General features: G+C 49.9%; 1 protein-coding gene and 1 long non-coding RNA gene across 2 annotated transcripts in view; both read left to right on the top strand.

Annotated features, from left to right (window-relative positions):
• LOC118379182 (intermembrane lipid transfer protein VPS13B) overlaps positions 1-15,000 on the top strand; it is a 260,392-nt gene that overhangs the window by 177,398 nt on the left and 67,994 nt on the right. The window contains 1 exon segment of the mRNA XM_052505923.1: positions 12,024-12,148. Within this exon segment, the coding sequence (XP_052361883.1) occupies positions 12,024-12,148 (125 nt within the window).
• Positions 5,767-7,974, top strand: LOC127922285 (uncharacterized). The gene is made up of 3 exons (XR_008110761.1): positions 5,767-6,590; positions 7,103-7,122; positions 7,927-7,974. It is a non-coding gene; the product is annotated as an uncharacterized LOC127922285 (long non-coding RNA).

Here is a 15,000-nt window from a genome sequence, read left to right as displayed (position 1 = left end):
CTCCTTTAACCTCATAGCCACCTCTCCTGGTCAGTCATCCCCAGACAGACTCCTTTAACCTCATAGCCACCTCTCCTGGTCAGACAGACTCCTTTAACCTCATAGTCACCTCTCCTGGTCAGTCATCCCCAGACAGACTCCTTTAACCTCATAGTCGCCTCTCCTGGTCAGACAGACTCCTTTAACCTCATAGTCACCTCTCCTGGTCAGTCATCCCCAGACAGACTCCTTTAACCTCATAGTCGCCTCTCCTGGTCAGACAGACTCCTTTAACCTCATAGTCACCTCTCCTGGTCAGTCATCCCCAGACCTGGTCAGACTCCTTTAACCTCATAGCCACCTCTCCTGGTCAGTCATCCCCAGACAGACTCCTTTAACCTCATAGTCACCTCTCCTGGTCAGACAGACTCCTTTAACCTCATAGTCACCTCTCCTGGTCAGTCATCCCCAGACAGACTCCTTTAACCTCATAGCCACACCTCTCCTGGTCAGACAGACTCCTTTAACCTCATAGTCACCTCTCCTGGTCAGTCATCCCCAGACAGACTCCTTTAACCTCATAGTCGCCTCTCCTGGTCAGACAGACTCCTTTAACCTCATAGTCACCTCTCCTGGTCAGTCATCCCCAGACAGACTCCTTTAACCTCATAGCCACCTCTCCTGGTCAGACAGACTCCTTTAACCTCATAGTCACCTCTCCTGGTCAGTCATCCCCAGACAGACTCCTTTAACCTCATAGCCACCTCTCCTGGTCAGACAAACTCCTTTAACCTCATAGCCACCTCTCCTGGTCAGACAGACTCCTTTAACCTCATAGTCACCTCTCCTGGTCAGTCATCCCCAGACAGACTCCTTTAACCTCATAGCCACCTCTCCTGGTCAGACAGACTCCTTTAACCTCATAGCCACCTCTCCTGGTCAGACAGACTCCTTTAACCTCATAGTCACCTCTCCTGGTCAGTCATCCCCAGACAGACTCCTTTAACCTCATAGCCACCTCTCCTGGTCAGTCATCCCCAGACAGACTCCTTTAACCTCATAGTCACCTCTCCTGGTCAGTCATCCCCAGACAGACTCCTTTAACCTCATAGCCACCTCTCCTGGTCAGTCATCCCCAGACAGACTCCTTTAACCTCATAGCCACCTCTCCTGGTCAGTCATCCCCAGACAGACTCCTTTAACCTCATAGTCACCTCTCCTGGTCAGACGGACTCCTTTAACCTCATAGTCACCTCTCCTGGTCAGTCATCCCCAGACAGACTCCTTTAACCTCATAGTCACCTCTCCTGGTCAGACAAACTCCTTTAACCTCATAGCCACCTCTCCTGGTCAGATCCCCAGACAGACTCCTTTAACCTCATAGCCACCTCTCCTGGTCAGACAGACAGACTCCTTTAACCTCATAGCCACCTCTCCTGGTCAGTCATCCCCAGACAGACTCCTTTAACCTCATAGCCACCTCTCCTGGTCAGACAGACTCCTTTAACCTCATAGTCACCTCTCCTGGTCAGTCATCCCCAGACAGACTCCTTTAACCTCATAGCCACCTCTCCTGGTCAGACAGACTCCTTTAACCTCATAGTCACCTCTCCTGGTCAGTCATCCCCAGACAGACTCCTTTAACCTCATAGTCGCCTCTCCTGGTCAGACAGACTCCTTTAACCTCATAGTCACCTCTCCTGGTCAGTCATCCCCAGACAGACTCCTTTAACCTCATAGCCACCTCTCCTGGTCAGACAGACTCCTTTAACCTCATAGTCACCTCTCCTGGTCAGTCATCCCCAGACAGACTCCTTTAACCTCATAGTCGCCTCCTGGTCAGACAGACTCCTTTAACCTCATAGTCACCTCTCCTGGTCAGTCATCCCCAGACAGACTCCTTTAACCTCATAGCCACCTCTCCTGGTCAGACAGACTCCTTTAACCTCATAGTCACCTCTCCTGGTCAGTCATCCCCAGACAGACTCCTTTAACCTCATATAGCCACCTCTCCTGGTCAGATCAGACAGACTCCTTTAACCTCATAGCCACCTCTCCTGGTCAGACAGACTCCTTTAACCTCATAGTCACCTCTCCTGGTCAGTCATCCCCAGACAGACTCCTTTAACCTCATAGCCACCTCTCCTGGTCAGACAGACTCCTTTAACCTCATAGTCACCTCTCCTGGTCAGTCATCCCCAGACAGACTCCTTTAACCTCATAGTCGCCTCTCCTGGTCAGACAGACTCCTTTAACCTCATAGTCACCTCTCCTGGTCAGTCATCCCCAGACAGACTCCTTTAACCTCATAGCCACCTCTCCTGGTCAGACAGACTCCTTTAACCTCATAGTCACCTCTCCTGGTCAGTCATCCCCAGACAGACTCCTTTAACCTCATAGCCACCTCTCCTGGTCAGACAAACTCCTTTAACCTCATAGCCACCTCTCCTGGTCAGATCCCCAACAGACTCCTTTAACCTCATAGCCACCTCTCCTGGTCAGACAGACTCCTTTAACCTCATAGTCACCTCTCCTGGTCAGTCATCCCCAGACAGACAAACTCCTTTAACCTCATAGCCACCTCTCCTGGTCAGACAGACTCCTTTAACCTCATAGTCACCTCTCCTGGTCAGTCATCCCCAGACAGACTCCTTTAACCTCATAGTCGCCTCTCCTGGTCAGACAGACTCCTTTAACCTCATAGTCACCTCTCCTGGTCAGTCATCCCCAGACAGACTCCTTTAACCTCATAGCCACCTCTCCTGGTCAGACAGACTCCTTTAACCTCATAGTCACCTCTCCTGGTCAGTCATCCCCAGACAGACTCCTTTAACCTCATAGCCACCTCTCCTGGTCAGACAAACTCCTTTAACCTCATAGCCACCTCTCCTGGTCAGACAGACTCCTTTAACCTCATAGTCACCTCTCCTGGTCAGTCATCCCCAGACAGACTCCTTTAACCTCATAGCCACCTCTCCTGGTCAGACAGACTCCTTTAACCTCATAGTCACCTCTCCTGGTCAGTCATCCCTAGACAGACTCCTTTAACCTCATAGTCACCTCTCCTGGTCAGTCATCCCCAGACAGACTCCTTTAACCTCATAGCCACCTCTCCTGGTCAGTCATCCCCAGACAGACTCCTTTAACCTCATAGCCACCTCTCCTGGTCAGTCATCCCCAGACAGACTCCTTTAACCTCATAGTCACCTCTCCTGGTCAGACAGACTCCTTTAACCTCATAGTCACCTCTCCTGGTCAGTCATCCCCAGACAGACTCCTTTAACCTCATAGCCACCTCTCCTGGTCAGACAGACTCCTTTAACCTCATAGTCACCTCTCCTGGTCAGTCATCCCCAGACAGACTCCTTTAACCTCATAGTCACCTCTCCTGGTCAGACAAACTCCTTTAACCTCATAGCCACCTCTCCTGGTCAGACAGACTCCTTTAACCTCATAGCCACCTCTCCTGGTCAGACAGACTCCTTTAACCTCATAGCCACCTCTCCTGGTCAGTCATCCCCAGACAGACTCCTTTAACCTCATAGTCACCTCTCCTGGTCAGACAGACTCCTTTAACCTCATAGTCATCTCTCCTGGTCAGTCATCCCCAGACAGACTCCTTTAACCTCATAGTCGCCTCTCCTGGTCAGACAGACTCCTTTAACCTCATAGTCACCTCTCCTGGTCAGTCATCCCCAGATAGACTCCTTTAACCTCATAGCCACCTCTCCTGGTCAGTCATCCCCAGACAGACTCCTTTAACCTCATAGTCGCCTCTCCTGGTCAGACAGACTCCTTTAACCTCATAGTCACCTCTCCTGGTCAGTCATCCCCAGACAGACTCCTTTAACCTCATAGCCACCTCTCCTGGTCAGACAGACTCCTTTAACCTCATAGCCACCTCTCCTGGTCAGACAAACTCCTTTAACCTCATAGCCACCTCTCCTGGTCAGACAGACTCCTTTAACCTCATAGTCACCTCTCCTGGTCAGTCATCCCCAGACAGACTCCTTTAACCTCATAGTCGCCTCTCCTGGTCAGACAGACTCCTTTAACCTCATAGTCACCTCTCCTGGTCAGTCATCCCCAGACAGACTCCTTTAACCTCATAGCCACCTCTCCTGGTCAGACAGACTCCTTTAACCTCATAGTCACCTCTCCTGGTCAGTCATCCCCAGACAGACTCCTTTAACCTCATAGCCACCTCTCCTGGTCAGACAAACTCCTTTAACCTCATAGCCACCTCTCCTGGTCAGACAGACTCCTTTAACCTCATAGTCACCTCTCCTGGTCAGTCATCCCCAGACAGACTCCTTTAACCTCATAGCCACCTCTCCTGGTCAGACAGACTCCTTTAACCTCATAGTCACCTCTCCTGGTCAGTCATCCCCAGACAGACTCCTTTAACCTCATAGTCGCCTCTCCTGGTCAGACAGACTCCTTTAACCTCATAGTCACCTCTCCTGGTCAGTCATCCCCAGACAGACTCCTTTAACCTCATAGCCACCTCTCCTGGTCAGACAGACTCCTTTAACCTCATAGTCACCTCTCCTGGTCAGTCATCCCCAGACAGACTCCTTTAACCTCATAGCCACCTCTCCTGGTCAGACAAACTCCTTTAACCTCATAGCCACCTCTCCTGGTCAGACAGACTCCTTTAACCTCATAGTCACCTCTCCTGGTCAGTCATCCCCAGACAGACTCCTTTAACCTCATAGCCACCTCTCCTGGTCAGACAGACTCCTTTAACCTCATAGTCACCTCTCCTGGTCAGTCATCCCTAGACAGACTCCTTTAACCTCATAGTCACCTCTCCTGGTCAGTCATCCCCAGACAGACTCCTTTAACCTCATAGCCACCTCTCCTGGTCAGACCGAAACAGACAGACTCCTTTAACCTCATAGCCACCTCTCCTGGTCAGACATCCCCAGACAGACTCCTTTAACCTCATAGTCACCTCTCCTGGTCAGTCATCCCCAGACAGACTCCTTTAACCTCATAGCCATCTCTCCTGGTCAGACCGAAACAGACAGACTCCTTTAACCTCATAGTCACCTCTCCTGGTCAGTCATCCCTAGACAGACTCCTTTAACCTCATAGTCACCTCTCCTGGTCAGTCATCCCCAGACAGACTCCTTTAACCTCATAGCCACCTCTCCTGGTCAGACCGAAACAGACAGACTCCTTTAACCTCATAGCCACCTCTCCTGGTCAGACATCCCCAGACAGACTCCTTTAACCTCATAGTCACCTCTCCTGGTCAGTCATCCCCAGACAGACTCCTTTAACCTCATAGCCACCTCTCCTGGTCAGACATCCCCAGACAGACTCCTTTAACCTCATAGCCACCTCTCCTGGTCAGACCGAAACAGACAGACTCCTTTAACCTCATAGCCACCTCTCCTGGTCAGTCATCCCCAGACAGACTCCTTTAACCTCATAGCCACCTCTCCTGGTCAGACCGAAACAGACAGACTCCTTTAACCTCATAGTCACCTCTCCTGGTCAGACAGACTCCTTTAACCTCATAGTCACCTCTCCTGGTCAGTCATCCCCAGACAGACTCCTTTAACCTCATAGCCACCTCTCCTGGTCAGACAGACTCCTTTAACCTCATAGACACTAGTCATGTTGAGACACTAGTCATGTTGAGACACTAGCCATGTTGGCTAGTGTCTCAGCATGGCTTGTGTCTCAATGTGTATGTCTATGTGTATAAGGGCAGGTCTATGTGTATCAGGGCAGGTCTATGTGTATCAGGGCAGGTCTATGTGTATCAGGGCAGGTCTATGTGTATCAGGGCAGGTCTATGTGTATCAGGGCAGGTCTATGTGTATCAGGGCAGGTCTATGTGTATCAGGGCAGGTCTATGTGTATAAGGGCAGGTCTATGTGTATAAGGGCAGGTCTATGTGTATAAGGGCAGGTCTATGTGTATCAGGGCAGGTCTATGTGTATCAGGGCAGGTCTATGTGTATCAGGGCAGGTCTATGTGTATCAGGGCAGGTCTATGTGTATAAGGGCAGGTCTATGTGTATCAGGGCAGGTCTATGTGTATCAGGGCAGGTCTATGTGTATCAGGGCAGGTCTATGTGTATCAGGGCAGGTCTATGTGTATCAGGGCAGGTCTATGTGTATAAGGGCAGGTCTATGTGTATCAGGGCAGGTCTATGTGTATCAGGGCAGGTCTATGTGTATAAGGGCAGGTCTATATGTATAAGGGCAGGTCTATGTGTATAAGGGCAGGTCTATGTGTATAAGGGCAGGTCTATGTGTATAAGGGCAGGTCTATGTGTATCAGGGCAGGTCTATGTGTATAAGGGCAGGTCTATGTGTATCAGGGCAGGTCTATGTGTGTATCAGGGCAGGTCTATGTGTGTATCAGGGCAGGTCTATGTGTATCAGGGCAGGTCTATGTGTATCAGGGCAGGTCTATGTGTATCAGGGCAGGTCTATGTGTATCAGGGCAGGTCTATGTGTATCAGGGCAGGTCTATGTGTATAAGGGCAGGTCTATGTGTATCAGGGCAGGTCTATGTGTGTATCAGGGCAGGTCTATGTGTATCAGGGCAGGTCTATGTGTATCAGGGCAGGTCTATGTGTATAAGGGCAGGTCTATGTGTATAAGGGTAGGTCTATGTGTATCAGGGCAGGTCTATGTGTATCAGGGCAGGTCTATGTGTGTATCAGGGCAGGTCTATGTGTGTATCAGGGCAGGTCTATGTGTATCAGGGCAGGTCTATGTGTATCAGGGCAGGTCTATGTGTATAATGGCAGGTCTATGTGTATCAGGGCAGGTCTATGTGTGTATCAGGGCAGGTCTATGTGTATCAGGGCAGGTCTATGTGTATCAGGGCAGGTCTATGTGTGTATAAGGGCAGGTCTATGTGTATAAGGGTAGGTCTATGTGTATCAGGGCAGGTCTATGTGTATCAGGGTAGGTCTATGTGTGTATAAGGGCAGGTCTATGTGTATCAGGGCAGGTCTATGTGTCTATAAGGGCAGGTCTATGTGTATGACGGTAGGTCTATGTGTATCAGGGTAGGTCTATGTGTATCAGGGTAGGTCTATGTGTATCAGGGCAGGTCTATGTGTATCAGGGCAGGTCTATGTGTATAAGGGCAGGTCTATGTGTATCAGGGCAGGTCTATGTGTATAAGGGCAGTTCTATGTGTATAAGTGTAGGTCTATGTGTATAAGGGTAGGTCTATGTGTATAAGGGCAGGTCTATGTGTATAAGGGCAGGTCTGTGTGTATAAGGGTAGGTCTATGTGTATCAGGGTAGGTCTATGTGTATAAGGGTAGGTCTATGTGTATAAGGGTAGGTCTATGTGTATAAGGGCAGGTCTATGTGTATCAGGGCAGGTCTATGTGTATCAGGGTAGGTCTATGTGTATCAGGGCAGGTCTATGTGTATAAGGGTAGGTCTATGTGTATCAGGGCAGGTCTATGTGTATAAGGGCAGGTCTATATGTATCAGGGTAGGTCTATGTGTATCAGGGCAGGTCTATGTGTATCAGGGCAGGTCTATATGTATCAGGGTAGGTCTATGTGTGTATAAGGGCAGGTCTATGTGTAACAGGGCAGGTCTATGTGTAACAGGGCAGGTCTATGTGTATCAGGGTAGGTCTGTGTGTATAAGGGCAGGTCTATGTGTATAAGGGCAGGTCTATGTGTAACAGGGCAGGTCTATGTGTAACAGGGCAGGTCTGTGTGTATCAGGGTAGGTCTGTGTGTATAAGGGCAGGTCTATGTGTATAAGGGCAGGTCTATGTGTATCAGGGCAGGTCTATGTGTGTATAAGGGCAGGTCTATGTGTATAAGGGCAGGTCTATGTGTATCAGGGCAGGTCTGTGTGTATAAGGGTAGGTCTATGTGTATAAGGGTAGGTCTATGTGTATAAGGGTAGGTCTATGTGTATAAGGGCAGGTCTATGTGTATAAGGGCAGGTCTATGTGTATAAGGGCAGGTCTATGTGTATCAGGGCAGGTCTATGTGTATCAGGGTAGGTCTATGTGTATAAGGGCAGGTCTATGTGTATAAGGGTAGGTCTATGTGTATAAGGGCAGGTCTATGTGTAACAGGGCAGGTCTATGTGTATCAGGGCAGGTCTATGTGTATCAGGGTAGGTCTATGTGTATAAGGGTAGGTCTATGTGTATCAGGGCAGGTCTATGTGTATCAGGGCAGGTCTATGTGTATCAGGGTAGGTCTATGTGTATCAGGGCAGGTCTATGTGTATAAGGGTAGGTCTATGTGTATAAGGGTAGGTCTATGTGTATCAGGGCAGGTCTATGTGTATCAGGGCAGGTCTATGTGTATCAGGGTAGGTCTATGTGTATCAGGGCAGGTCTATATGTATCAGGGTAGGTATATGTGTGTATAAGGGCAGGTCTATGTGTAACAGGGCAGGTCTATGTGTAACAGGGCAGGTCTATGTGTATCAGGGTAGGTCTGTGTGTATAAGGGCAGGTCTATGTGTATAAGGGCAGGTCTATGTGTAACAGGGCAGGTCTATGTGTAACAGGGCAGGTCTATGTGTATCAGGGCAGGTCTATGTGTGTATAAGGGCAGGTCTATGTGTATAAGGGCAGGTCTGTGTGTATAAGGGCAGGTCTATGTGTATCAGGGCAGGTCTGTGTGTATAAGGGCAGGTCTATGTGTATAAGGGCAGGTCTATGTGTAACAGGGCAGGTCTATGTGTAACAGGGCAGGTCTATGTGTAACAGGGCAGGTCTATGTGTAACAGGGCAGGTCTATGTGTAACAGGGCAGGTCTATGTGTATCAGGGTAGGTCTGTGTGTATCAGGGCAGGTCTATGTGTATAAGGGCAGGTCTATGTGTATAAGGGCAGGTCTATGTGTAACAGGGCAGGTCTATGTGTATCAGGGCAGGTCTATGTGTATCAGGGCAGGTCTATGTGTATCAGGGCAGGTCTATGTGTATCAGGGCAGGTCTATGTGTATCAGGGCAGGTCTGTGTGTATCAGGGCAGGTCTATGTGTGTATAAGGGCAGGTCTATGTGTATAAGGGTAGGTCTATGTGTGTATAAGGGCAGGTCTATGTGTGTATAAGGGCAGGTCTATATGTATAAGGGCAGGTCTATGTGTATCAGGGCAGGTCTATGTGTATAAGGGCAGGTCTATGTGTATAAGGGCAGGTCTATGTGTATAAGGGCAGGTCTATGTGTATAAGGGCAGGTCTATGTGTATAAGGGCAGGTCTATGTGTATCAGGGCAGGTCTATGTGTATCAGGGCAGGTCTATATGTATAAGGGCAGGTCTATGTGTGTATGAGGGAAGGTCTATGTGTATCAGGGCAGGTCTATGTGTATCAGGGCAGGTCTATGTGTATAAGGGCAGGTCTATGTGTGTATAAGGGCAGGTCTATGTGTATAAGGGCAGGTCTATGTGTGTATAAGGGCAGGTCTATGTGTATAAGGGCAGGTCTATGTGTATAAGGGCAGGTCTATGTGTATCAGGGCAGGTCTATGTGTATAAGGGCAGGTCTATGTGTATAAGGGCAGGTCTGTGTGTATAAGGGCAGGTCTATGTGTATAAGGGCAGGTCTATGTGTATAAGGGTAGGTCTATGTGTATAAGGGCAGGTCTATGTGTATAAGGGCAGGTCTATGTGTATAAGGGCAGGTCTATGTGTATCAGGGCAGGTCTATGTGTATAAGGGTATGTGTATAGGGCAGGTCTATGTGTATCAGGGCAGGTCTATGTGTATAAGGGCAGGTCTATGTGTATAAGGGCAGGTCTATGTGTATAAGGGCAGGTCTATGTGTGTATGTGTAGGGCAGGTCTATGTGTATAAGGGCAGGTCTATGTGTATAAGGGCAGGTCTATGTGTATATGTGTATCAGGGCAGGTCTATGTGTATAAGGGCAGGTCTGTGTGTATAGGGCAGGTCTATGTGTATAAGGGCAGGTCTATGTGTATAAGGGCAGGTCTATATGTATAAGGGCAGGTCTATGTGTATCAGGGCAGGTCTGTGTGTATAAGGGCAGGTCTATGTGTATAAGGGCAGGTCTATGTGTATCAGGGCAGGTCTATGTGTATATGAGGGTAGGTCTATGTGTATAAGGGCAGGTCTATGTGTATAAGGGCAGGTCTATGTGTATAAGGGTAGGTCTATGTGTGTATAAGGGTAGGTCTATGTGTGTATAAGGGTAGGTCTATGTGTATAAGGGCAGGTCTATGTGTAACAGGGCAGGTCTATGTGTATAAGGGTAGGTCTGTGTGTGCTTCCTGCTCCTACCAGCTGCTGGCCCAGTTGCTGTTGTCACAGCTGGACCCAAGTCAGTCAGCTAATACAACATATTAAAGATGGCCGCCTCTAGTCCACATGACTATACTGTAGTTGACCCGTACGTAAACACAGTGTCTAACGGGAGCATGGGTAATGAGGCTGTGATTAAAAGGCATGCGGTCAGTAAGAGACACCCTGTTGTGATTGGCTGGCCTGTAATCCTCTCTGTGATTGGCTGGATTACTGAGTCATGGTGTTGGGGTGAAGGCATTCCTGAAGCTGTCAGTAGACCCCGCCCACTCTCATATCTAAATATTGACTGGCCTGTAAATCCTCTCTGTGATTGGCTGGATTACTGAGTCATGGTGTTGGGGTGAAGGCATTACTGAAGCTGTCAGTAGACCCCGCCCACTCTCATATCTAAATATTGACTGAGGAGATCCACCCTGGATCCGCAGGACGCTACTAATGACAGACATTGGTCAGGGTAGGAGGAGTCTGAAGACATGGCTGTTTATGAAAGACTAGATATGAGACTGACTAGCTGATCATTGTTCTCACTATCTGTCTCTCTCTCTCTCTGTCTCTCTGTCTCTGTCTCTGTCTCTCTGTCTCTGTCTCTCTCTCTCTCTCTCTCTCTCTCTCTCTCTCTCTCTCTCTCTCTCTCTCTCTCTCTCTCTCTCTCTCTCTCTCACTGTGTCTCTCTCTCACTGTGTCTCTGTCCTGTCTCACTGTGTCTCTGTCTCTGTCTCTCTCTCTCACTGTGTTCTGTCTCTCTCACTCTGTCTCGCTCTCTCTCTCACTGTGTCTCTGTCTCTTTCTCTCTCTCTCTCTCTCTCTGTCTCTCTCTCTCTCTCTCTCTGTCTCTCTCTCTCTCTCTCTCTCTCTCTCTCACGGTGTCTCTCTCTCTCTCTCTCTCTCTCTCACGGTGTCTCTCTCTCTCTCACACGGTGTCTCTCTCTCTCTCTCTCTCTCTCTCTCTCACGGTGTCTCTCTCTCTCTCTCTCGGTCTCTCTCTCTCTCTCTCTCTCTCTCTCTCTCTCTCTCTCTCTCTCTCTCTCTCTCTCTCTCTCTCTCTCTCTCTCTCTCTGCGTCTCTGTCTCTCTCTCTCTCTCTCTCTCTCTCTCTCACTGCGTCTCTGTCTGTCTCTCTCTCTCTCTCTCTCTCTCTCTCTCTCTCTCTCTCTCTCTCTCTCTCTCTCTCTCTCTCTCTCTCTCTCTCTCTCTCTCTCTCTCTCTCTCACTGCGTCTCTGTCTCTCTTTCTCTCTCTCTCTCTCTCTCTCTCTCTCTCTCTCTCACTCTGTCACTCTCTGTCTCTCTCTCTCTCTCTCTCTCTCTCTCTCTCTCTCTCTCTCTCTCTCTCTCTCTCACTGCGTCTCTTCTCTCTTCTCTCTCTCTCTCTCTCTCTCTCTCTCTCTCTCTCTCTCTCTCTCTCTCTCTCTCTCTCTCTCTCTCTCTCTCACTGCGTCTCTCTCTCTCTCTCTCTCTCTCTCTCTCTCTCTCTCTCTCTCTCTCTCTCTCTCTCTCTCTCTCTCTCTCTCTCTCTGCGTCTCTGTCTCTCTTCTCTCTCTCTCTCTCTCTCTCTCTCTCTCTCTCTCTCTCTCTCTCTCTCTCTCTCTCTCTCTCTCACTGCGTCTCTGTCTCTCTTTCTCTCTCTCTCTCTCTCTCTCTCTCTCTCTCTCTCTGTCTCTCTCTCTCTCTCTGTCTCTCTGTCTCTGTCTCTGTCTCTCTCTCCCTCCTCTAGGTGTTTGGAGTCCAGGCTGGTTTGACCTGTCCTCTCTCTCCCTCCTCTAGGTGTTTGGAGTCCAGGCTGGTTTGACCTGTCTGGACAGTACAGGCGGTTTCCTCCCTCTGTCCCCTCTCATCCCTTCCTTCAGTACAGCCCTCTACGGCAAGCTGCTCCAGATGCCTCAGTACTGGTGAGTACCGCTACTTCGGTATGTAGGGGGACAGGAAGTCACCTCATCTACTACCAGTGTGGAGAAACCACCTGGGTGATACCAAGGTTGTTGTATGTAGGGGGACAGGAAGTCACCTCATACCAAGGTTGTTGGCTAGATGGGGTGTTAGCTAGACGGATTGCTGGCTAGACGGGGTGCTGGCTAGACGGGGTGCTGGCTAGACGGGGTGCTGGCTAGACGGGGTGCTGGCTAGACGGGGTGCTGGCTAGACGGGGTGCTGGCTAGACGGGGTGCTGGCTAGACGGGGTGTGGGCTAGACGGGGTGTGGGCTAGACGGGGTGTGGGCTAGACGGGGTGTCTGCCTGTAGTCTTGGTTTGGGGGGTACAGAGAGATGGATGAGCTGCCTGTAGTCTTGGTTTGGGGATACAGAGAGATGGATGAGCTGCCTGTAGTCTTGGTTTGGGGAATACAGAGAGATGGATGAGCTGCCTGTAGTCTTGGTTTGGGGGGGGGGGTACAGAGAGATGGATGAGCTGCCTGTAGTCTTGGTTTGGGGTGTACAGAGAGATGGATGAGCTGTCTGTAGTCTTGGTTTGGGGGATGTGATACAGAGAGATGGATGAGCTGCCTGTAGTCTTGGTTTGGGGAATACAGAGAGATGGATGAGATGCCTGTAGTCTTGGTTTGGGGTGTACAGAGAGATGGATGAGCTGCCTGTAGTCTTGGTTTGGGGGATACAGAGAGATGGATGAGCTGCCTGTAGTCTTGGTTTGGGGAATACAGAGAGATGGATGAGATGCCTGTAGTCTTGGTTTGGGGAATACAGAGAGATGGATGAGCTGCCTGTAGTCTTGGTTTGGGGGGTACAGAGAGATGGATGAGCTGCCTGTAGTCTTGGTTTGGGGGTACAGAGAGATGGATGAGCTGCCTGTAGTCTTGGTTTGGGGAATACAGAGAGATGGATGAGCTGCCTGTAGTCTTGGTTTGGGGGGGTACAGAGAGATGGATGAGCTGCCTGTAGTCTTGGTTTGGGGAATACAGAGAGATGGATGAGCTGCCTGTAGTCTTGGTTTGGGGGTACAGAGAGATGGATGAGCTGCCTGTAGTCTTGGTTTGGGGGTACAGAGAGATGGATGAGCTGCCTGTAGTCTTGGTTTGGGGGATACAGAGAGATGGATGAGCTGCCTGTAGTCTTGGTTTGGGGGATACAGAGAGATGGATGAGCTGCCTGTAGTCTTGGTTTGGGGGATACAGAGAGATGGATGAGCTGCCTGTAGTCTTGGTTTGGGGGGTACAGAGAGATGGATGAGCTGCCTGTAGTCTTGGTTTGGGGGATACAGAGAGATGGATGAGCTGCCTGTAGTCTTGGTTTGGGGGTACAGAGAGATGGATGAGCTGCCTGTAGTCTTGGTTTGGGGGATACAGAGATGGATGAGCTGCCTGTAGTCTTGGTTTGGGGGGATACAGAGAGATGGATGAGCTGCCTGTAGTCTTGGTTTGGGGAATACAGAGAGATGGATGAGCTGCCTGTAGTCTTGGTTTGGGGGAATACAGAGAGATGGATGAGCTGCCTGTAGTCTTGGTTTGGGGGGAAAAACACAATCACACGGTCATCACATCAGGAAGCTGCTGTACCAGACAGCAGTACCAGACAGCAGTACCAGACAGCAGTACCAGACAGCAGTACCAGACAGCAGTACCAGACAGCAGTACCAGACAGTCATCACATCAGGAAGTGCTGTACCAGACAGCAGTACCAGACAGCAGTACCAGACAGCAGTACCAGACAGCAGTACTGTACCAGAGCAGTCAGACAGGAAGTGCTGGAAGTGCAGTACCAGACAGTCATCACATCAGGAAGTGCTGTACCAGACAGCAGTACCAGACAGCAGTACCAGACAGTCATCACATCAGGAAGTGCTGTACCAGACAGCAGTACCAGACAGCAGTACCAGACAGCAGTACCAGACAGCAGTACCAGACAGTCATCACATCAGGAAGTGCTGTACCAGACAGCAGTACCAGACAGCAGTACCAGGAAGTGCTGTACCAGACAGCAGTACCAGACAGCAGTACCAGACAGCAGTACAGTCACATCAGGAAGTGCTGTACCAGACAGCAGTACCAGACAGTCAGTACCACAGCAGTACCAGACAGCAGTACCAGACAGCAGTACCAGACAGCAGTACCAGACAGTCATCACATCAGGAAGTGCTGTACCAGACAGCAGTACCAGACAGCAGTACCAGACAGCAGTACCAGACAGTCATCAGACAGCAGTACCAGACAGCAGTACCAGACAGTCATCACAGAAGTGCTGTACCAGACAGCAGTCAGGAAGTCATCACATCAGGAAGTGCTGTACCAGACAGCAGTACCAGACAGTCATCAGCAGTACCAGACAGTCATCACATCAGAAGTGCTGTACCAGACAGCAGTACCAGACAGTCATCACATCAGGAAGTGCTGTACCAGACAGCAGTACAGACAGCAGTACCACAGCAGACCAGACAGCCGTACCAGACAGCAGTACCAGACAGCAGTACCAGACAGCAGTACCAGACAGCAGTACCAGACAGTCATCACATCAGGAAGTGCTGTACCAGACAGCAGTACCAGACAGCAGTACCAGACAGCAGTACCAGACAGCAGTACCAGACAGTCATCACATCAGGAAGTGCTGTACCAGACAGCAGTACCAGACAGTCATCACATCAGGAAGTGCTGTACCAGACAGCAGTACCAGACAGCAGTACCAGACAGCAGTACCAGACAGCAGTACCAGACAGCAGTACCAGACAGTCATCACATCAGGAAGTGCTGTACCAGACAGCAGTACCAGACAGCAGTACCAGACAGCAGTACCAGA

This window comes from Oncorhynchus keta, unplaced genomic scaffold (genome assembly GCF_023373465.1).
Source record: "Oncorhynchus keta strain PuntledgeMale-10-30-2019 unplaced genomic scaffold, Oket_V2 Un_contig_2511_pilon_pilon, whole genome shotgun sequence".
NCBI classification, from domain to species: Eukaryota; Metazoa; Chordata; class Actinopteri; order Salmoniformes; family Salmonidae; genus Oncorhynchus; species Oncorhynchus keta.
Note: the sequence above shows the minus strand (reverse complement) of the source record. Positions and strands in the feature narration are given on the sequence as shown.